This window comes from Phycodurus eques, chromosome 12 (assembly GCF_024500275.1).
Source record: "Phycodurus eques isolate BA_2022a chromosome 12, UOR_Pequ_1.1, whole genome shotgun sequence".
In the NCBI taxonomy this organism is placed as follows: domain Eukaryota; kingdom Metazoa; phylum Chordata; class Actinopteri; order Syngnathiformes; family Syngnathidae; genus Phycodurus; species Phycodurus eques.
In genome coordinates this window covers 4,352,367-4,360,321 of record NC_084536.1, presented here as the reverse complement: position 1 = coordinate 4,360,321, position 7,955 = coordinate 4,352,367, and the positions used below count along the sequence as shown (strand labels likewise).

General features: G+C 43.7%; 1 protein-coding gene across 1 annotated transcript; it reads left to right on the top strand.

Moving 5' to 3' along the window:
- The first annotated feature begins 4,742 nt into the window (after window positions 1-4,742).
- Window positions 4,743-7,869, top strand: abhd13 (abhydrolase domain containing 13). The gene is made up of 2 exons (XM_061692198.1): window positions 4,743-4,922; window positions 6,476-7,869. Exon 2 carries the CDS (start codon window positions 6,509-6,511, stop codon window positions 7,559-7,561), a length of 1,053 nt encoding a protein of 350 aa, XP_061548182.1. The 5' UTR covers window positions 4,743-4,922; window positions 6,476-6,508; the 3' UTR covers window positions 7,562-7,869.
- Window positions 7,870-7,955: the final 86 nt, after the last annotated feature.

Here is a 7,955-nt window from a genome sequence, read left to right as displayed (position 1 = left end):
CACAGGAGCTGGAAGTACTGATTTAATCAGCACGATTGTACTGGAGTGACAGGTAATATGTGTTGAAATGTTTGCAACTCTAATGGCCTTTTACTTGGGTTTAAAGTGTAATGGTAAAATAATTACAGTGGAACTTCTGAAGTGAAACACCGTAAAGGTTACACTATCTCAAGAATTTACTGGAAAATTATATGTCGCAAGCCAAACAAAACCTGTAATTGTGTAAGAAGTCAAAAAGTCTTATGATGCTCCAGCTCTGTGTGGATCTAAAGGATTACCTCCATAACGGTATTTTGCTTTTTCTGTGACGATTTATGTTTTTGTGATGTCACTGCAATGGCGTAACAGTGATGGAAACGTGGAAAGGTTTGATAATAACCAAAGAACAAGGAATAAAGCTTTCTGCAAAATAGCAAGGGTTATGGCTCCTCCGTACAATATGAGCAATACAATGAGTTAAAAAGCAAGTTCATACACAAATGAACTAAATTACCAAGCAGATCCTAATAACATGCAGGCCTTAAAGACGTTTATATTTTGTTTTGTTTGACCATCCGGGAGGGCGGGGTGGGGGGGATTCAATTGTACACAGTGTGGCCAAATTCAACATAAAGGCAATTGCATATTGTGTGTTTAAAACAACCACACAACTGCCTTGGAAAATTATGTTAGCTTAATGCTAACACACGATGGACCACTCCAATGACAAGCTAGCATCACTGTTGTCGTGCTACATTGTATTTAGTCAAACAGTCATACTCAAATAATACTTGAAATATTCCCTATGGTTTCCACTTCTCTTCGTACACCGACTTCCTCTCACGTTCCCAAAACATGCAGGTTAAAGTTATTGATGACTGAATTGTCCATGGGTGTGAATGGGAGTGTGAATGTTTGTTTGTCAATATGCAATTGGCTGGCAACCAGTCCAGGGTGAACCCCACCCGCCCGCCTTGTCAGGTGTCTTCAAAGGTCAAGTAGTTTTACTTCATTTGATTAAAGAGTGGTTAAAACGTATTTTATTTTTCGCTTTACATTTTTCCCAAAAGGAAAAAAAAAAAAATGGTGTTGCAATTCGAACAAGTTGGTGCTCAAACAAAATGGATTATCTTCGACTTCCACTGTATCAGGTCGAAGCTGTCCTCTGTGACTCAAAGCTCTCGTCGCCAAGGTGATAACACATTTACATTGTAACCATGGACACCGAATCTATAAATTTTGTGCATGGCATTTAGTTACATGCAGATCAGATCATGTCAGACGAGCTCAAGCGTGTCTTTCACAAACGCAGCAAAAAATACATAAATAAATAAATAAATAAGAATCATATCAACTCCTACACACGAGCAGATAAGGTTGCGGCTTTAGTTGTAAAATGCTGACTAGCAATCATTGTGTATCGATAGCTCCCATCTTAAGCTTACAGGATGATAACATGCACGCTATTGGGTGCAGTGCAGCCTCTAATTCGGTCAATGGGTGCCTTCCACTTGCACAGTGTTGCTAGCAGGGTGCTGAGTGGCTGGCGTGAGGAGAATGATAAGCATGTCCCTCGGCATGATGATATGATATTCCCAGCCAGGTCATCAAATCACTGCTCGTCCTACAGCAGCTCCCACTTTATTGAGCCGCGGCCCTCCAGCGCTTTAGAGGCATACATTTGGAGTCATTGAAGCGACAGTGTGCGCCTGTGTATCTACTGGCTTCGTGCACGTGCGCGTGCATGTGTGTGTTTGGTTGTGTTTGTTTTGACGATTTGTCAAAAGGAATCGAGGTGTAGTTTAGAGCGAGTGAAGTAGCCGCCTGTCAGTCTCTTACAAGCTGAATCCATCAGCGATCACCACTCACGTAAGAGACGCGGTGTGTGATTTTGTCAAGTCAATGTTGGAGCTGCTTACACAAAAATCGCTTTAAACTGACAACTGTGTTGGTTTTGAATTTGCAAACTCCGCAATTGAGTGCGCCGTCTGGATGCGAGCAGCACACACTGTCGATTCACTCGCGATTGGTTTTCTGCAGAAGAAGCGCAGCACGACACCAGCTATCTTTAGTTACGCTACATCCATGCTAGTGGGGGCAGCGTTATTCCGCTCAGTATTGCCCTGGCATTGAAACAGGAGGTCAGAACATTCAGAGAGAGATTCTGATTTCTCATTATTTATTTATTTTATTTTTCATTATAAAAATTAACTGACTAATTAAGGGCAGCATAATGGTTAGCAGGTCTTGCCGCACGGTCAAAGACGCCACAATGGGCCAGGCCACCGAGGCAATTGGCTACGGCCACGATCTGAAGGGGGCCCCTAGAAATGGCTGACATTGACCCATACCAATGACAAAGCACCCCTTTAACACTGAAAAAGAGCATGAGATGAAAAAAAAACATTTAAGTGGTGTAAGTGAGAATGGGAGAAAAGTAGTGATGCCAGTTAGTCCCAGTCCCACTGAACATTATTAGCTAACATTAGTTAACAGCAGACCAACTAGATGAGACATACAGTAATAATATCTGTTTTGTTTTATTTTATCAAGCGCTCTGCAACCCTACTGAGGACAAACATTATAGAAAATGGATGGATGAGCGATTAATTTTTCCCAATACCCTGGTCGATACTACCGTTGTTGTTGTTTTTTAATTACGCTAATTTTTACACTTGCGTGACAGTTACAAATGTTAAAATGGTGCATAAAACATTGTATGGCTAGTAAACGTTTTATGAAGGCCACAGTTTGACACTGTAACAGGTCATTTCCTATTGAGAAAATGGTTTTGAAATCTGAACAAACTGCGTCAGCCGTAGAGTTTTTTATTTTCAACTACAGCAATCGATGTCTTCTTATTCAGTGGTTGGTCGACATTTCATTGCACGTATTCCTAGTTGTTCGAGCGTCACAACAGATATGTAGGTAGTGGAAACTACAACCACTTATCAAAGGGAATCTGGATCTTTTTCCATTCTAAATTTAGGCTAAAAAGCTAATGCTGCAGCCTGCAACGCTTCCACTGACTTCCGCCTACTGTGACATCATGCAGCAAACGCCGATCATGTGACCTACTTCCCTTTTGCCGCGATGCTGCAGCTTAAGGTTCAATACTGTCAGATACTAACAGAGCCCTCTCTCCAGCCGTAATTAGCATTAAGCCCTTCGAGGTTTGAATTTAGAGCTTCTGTGAGAATGTCACTCTTATGTTTTCTAATATTTAACTGTTTGACTGAACGGCGCAACACTATAATGCATCAAAAGCCTTTTGGTTTCCTTTTGTGTTGACTGTGACAACCCAGGAAATCAAATCAGTGAAACCTCAAGGACAGAGCTGAACGGCCAACAGCTGTGATAGCCTGCACATCATCTGTCTGCCACCCACCCCAAGGTCACATGATGGAGTATGAGCGAGATGCTCAACGCCAGCAGGGAAAAGAAAGCGTAAAAATCCATAATGGAGATTTATGTATGTACCCAATCGTGATTTTGCCAGTAAAATAGATTGATATTGGTCTATGTAAAGTCATTGTCACTCACCAGTTCTCCCATTTCTGTAAACCGTGGCAATGAACTTGCTGTGTAGGTTGACAGGTTGTCTGCACTTGTTCCTTTGATATAGGGATTTAAACTCAAGAATATTTCTTTCACCAATGTCTCTTTAATTATAGTCACGCAACCTAACCCACCTTTGTAGCCTGTGAGAGAGGTATAAACTGTGTCCATGTTTAGGGTTCAAACACAAATTGGCGTGCATCACCTGTCAGCTTTTTTAAAAATTTGTTTTTTTTTGTACTCATTATTGAGCAGACACAAATTTTGGGCAAAATAGCTTTATTATTCATTTTTGTTGAAGTAAATGTATTTCTTTATCATTGGTTTATGTACAGTATTATGTCAAAACATTATATTTTTAGTAAGCTTGGATCCCAAGGAAGACCACATTTTCGGAATCAAGGTCTTGAGCTGGGGGGGGGGGGGGGGGGGGGGGGAATGAAATGACATTTTTCATTTCCATTTTTCATGAAAATGAAAAATGGAAACCCTGAACATACACATTGAAAGTAAGAGTATAATCTTTTGATTTTTTTTCTACTAATAAGTAATTAAATCAATTCATTGAATTAATCAGAATATGAAGTTGAATAATCGTTTATTTCACCCCGATGGTGGGGCGGGGGGGGGGGGGGGGTTCAACTGTTACAGCGGTAAAAGGTAAAGCAGCATACAAGACAGCAAAGAAAAATATTTAAAAATGAAAAAAAAAATTGAAAAAAATAAATAAATATCTTGAAAATATGTAGAATTTAAAAAAATAGGATAAAGTGAAAATTCGAAAATTCACTATGCCGGTATATAAGAACTGAAATAAATAGATTTTTGACCATGTTATAATTTATTGAGATGTATTTGGCATTTTCAGTGTATCCTGTATGAATGGAAGCGGTAATTATATTCATAACTGTATTTCCTGTGTGCTCTTGTTTGAGCACCTCTGGAAATGAAATACTCTACTGATAGGAGAGCGACCTCACGTGGTGTGTTGAATTTAAACTACGTCAAGTGGCTGCGTTTTTTTTACCCAGTTTTAAAATAGTCACTAGAAATATTTTTGCTTTCATATGACTAGTCTTATCACACAATTACACATCATTTAAGGCAAGGATATTACGCACTGGTTATTGCCTAGGAACTGATCTTAATGCGGAACGTAGTTCTGGGTTTCAGTTCAGCCCGGAAGCCAAAAACGGCGAATGCTAAGCAGCTGTGTAGCAAAGCGAACCCCGCCGGTTTACTGTCGGCTGCCACCTCAGCTTACGTCAAGGGAAAACTTGAGTTCAGGTCGTTGTCACGGAGCTGCATGACAGCGTCCGCGCTGCTGTCGTGCGAGCGAGTTGGCGACACTTCACGCGACCGATGCAGGAAAAAATGAGACGAGGGTGAGTAAGAAGCACACGGCCGGCAGCCTGGTTCACGACGACGAGTTAACGCTTGTTGCCGATAGCCTTTAGCACGCTAAAGGCTCAAAAGAACGCTCTAGTAGTCAGTTACCACAGCAATTGCCCGATTTCGTTTGTTTCCTAGTATTCAACCAAAGACGTTTACCGTAGTTAATAAAGATCATTTGTTCCACGTCGAATTTAACACTTTTAAGTAGTAGGTCGACGTGAAATGACAGTTAGCACTAGCGTACCTTGACACTGCCATAGCTAGTGCAGTATTGTGCTGTCGACAAATATTTTCACTCTTAAATACTTGGGTGTGACGAACAACTCGTTGTTGTTAAAGGGACTCCTAACATGGGCGTTAGCTTCTGAAGCATGTGTACTGTTCCATACTTGCTGGTAAATGTCCTTTTCTTAAAGAATATACAATTGTTCACATTAGGGAGAACGCCCATATATGATGCGGTGATCGGTTATTGCAATTAAGTGATCCCTCGTTTTTCGCGGTCAATGGGGACCAGAAACCCCCCGCGAAAGGTGAAAAACCGCCAAGTAGGATTTGTTGTCTTTGGTTTTTTCTTTTGCTTCAAAATTCCCCCGTGCAAGGACATAACCCCGTCTCTTATTACGCGGAGTTACCACACGTTTCGCTTCCTTATTGTTGCAGTTTTGCGGATGTTTGCTTCCTCTTTCTTGATGTACGCCATAATGGCGTGCCACAGATGCATAATTTCTGCCCTCTTTGATCGTATCTAAAAGTTTCACTTTTTCGCTGATGGTCCTCATCATCATCTTTCTCTTGGGCGCCCCGGAGGAAGCTTTCGCAGGGGCACAGCGCTTAGGCGGCATTGTAAGGGCTTAACTAATCAAAACAAGTTATCGTTTAAACAAATTTTTTTATCACGAACACAACACCAAGATAACAGTATGCAAGACAGTCAACAGCGTGGATGAGACTGGCGAGACACAACAATGGAAGATGTTGGGTGAGGCTACGATGATGCGCAGCCAATCAGCTCACGGGATAAATCCACTCGTGCTCTCATTGGTCGATGTCGCGCCGGGAACCAATCACGCACCTTGTGCCCGTGGCATGTATAGTACAAAGCCTCTGAGTCAACTCATCTCTTTGTTTGGCATGCAGGGAAACCTTCTCTCTCGTGCATAAACACGAAACAACGCGTCTTTCCGCAATATGGCTTCTGATATGGCTGTATTTTTTTCATTTTTATATTTTTGCTGAATTATTATTTTTGATGAATATTTTTGGAAAAAAACCGCGAAGCACTGAAGCTGCAAAACGTGAAGTGCGAAGTGGCGAGAGAACACTGTATTTTCAATATATATTACGTAGGTAGTGTATGTTAAATTGTAATAGAATGTATGACTCATGTTGGCATGCACTGTATGTTAAGTGTAGCTGAACTGACGCTCTGTAAAGTATGCTATTTTTACTTATTTAGTTAAAACTTGTTCAACCTCCACTGCATTTGTTTTCATATCATGTTTTGCCCGTGTGCTGTGAGTGGTGTTCTCTGTTTTTTCAGGCTGTTGTTATTGTGACTAAGCTCTGTGTTGCCATGGAGAAGCCGTGGAGGTTGTGGGGCGCAGTGGAGCGTTGTACCCTCACTTTAGTCTCCTGGTCCTGGGGCACCTGCCGCGTGTCCCTGCTGGCTCTGATCCTCACCTTCCACCTGTACGGGGGTTTCATCCTCCTGGCTCTCATCCTGGCCTCCGTGGCGGGCATCCTTTACAAATTCCAGGACGCGCTTCTCTACTTCCCCGACCAGCCGTCGTCGTCACGCCTCTACGTTCCCGTGCCGACGGGAATCCCGCACGAGAACGTCTACATTCGCACTAAGGACGGCGTGAAGCTCAACCTCATCCTGCTGCGATACACGGGGGACTCACCTTCCGGAGTCTCGGCTGCCAATCAGAGCGGCACCGCTTCCTCGGCGCCGCCCACCATTCTCTACTTCCACGGCAACGCGGGCAATATCGGCCACAGGGTGCCCAACGCGCTGCTGATGCTGGTCAACCTGAAAGCCAACGTGGTGCTCGTGGACTACCGCGGCTACGGGAAAAGCGACGGCGAGCCCGGCGAGGAGGGCCTCTACCTGGACGCCGAGGCCACGCTGGACTACGTGATGACCCGGCCCGATTTGGACAAGACCAAAGTGATACTGTTCGGCCGCTCGCTGGGGGGCGCCGTGGTCATCCGCTTGGCGTCGGCCAACCCGCACCGCGTGGCGGCCATTATGGTGGAAAACACCTTCCTCAGTATCCCGCACATGGCAGCGACGCTCTTCTCTTTCCTGCCCATGCGCCTGCTGCCCCTGTGGTGCTACAGGAATCAGTTCCTGTCTTATAGGAAGGTGGCGCTGTGCCGCATGCCCTCGCTGTTCGTCTCGGGCCTGTCAGACCAGCTCATACCGCCGGTCATGATGAAGCAACTATACGAGATGTCACCGTCGCGGACTAAACGCCTGGCCATCTTCCCCGAGGGCACGCACAATGACACGTGGCAGTGTCAGGGCTACTTTGCAGCTCTGGAGCAGTTCATTAACGAGCTGCTCAAAAGCCACGCCCACGAGGAGAGCGCGCAGACGTCCTCGAGTGTCACCATCATCTGAGCGAACCTTTTTACTCTTTCTCTTATTTAATTTCACTCACCAATGTGGAAATGACTTTTGTTCAGGGTGGGGGAACATTACTCATTTTCTTGTGTTTCAGCCATGAATGCATGCATATGTGACTCTTAAAACAGTGTTTCCCAACCTGTTTTGAGCCAAGGCACGTATTTTTCATCGGAAAAAAATCTTATGGGACAGCACCTAACAGAAATGTCACAAAAAGTTGATACACTGATTAATTATATACCTTCTGCCATCTTGTGGGAGAGTGTTTAATTGTTCTGTCAATAAACCTCGCTGGCAATAGATACCGATAGTTGAAATTGGCTAATTTCCAGTGACACGCCAAATGATATTTCCCTGCGCATTGGATGGGAATCACTGTCTTCATAAA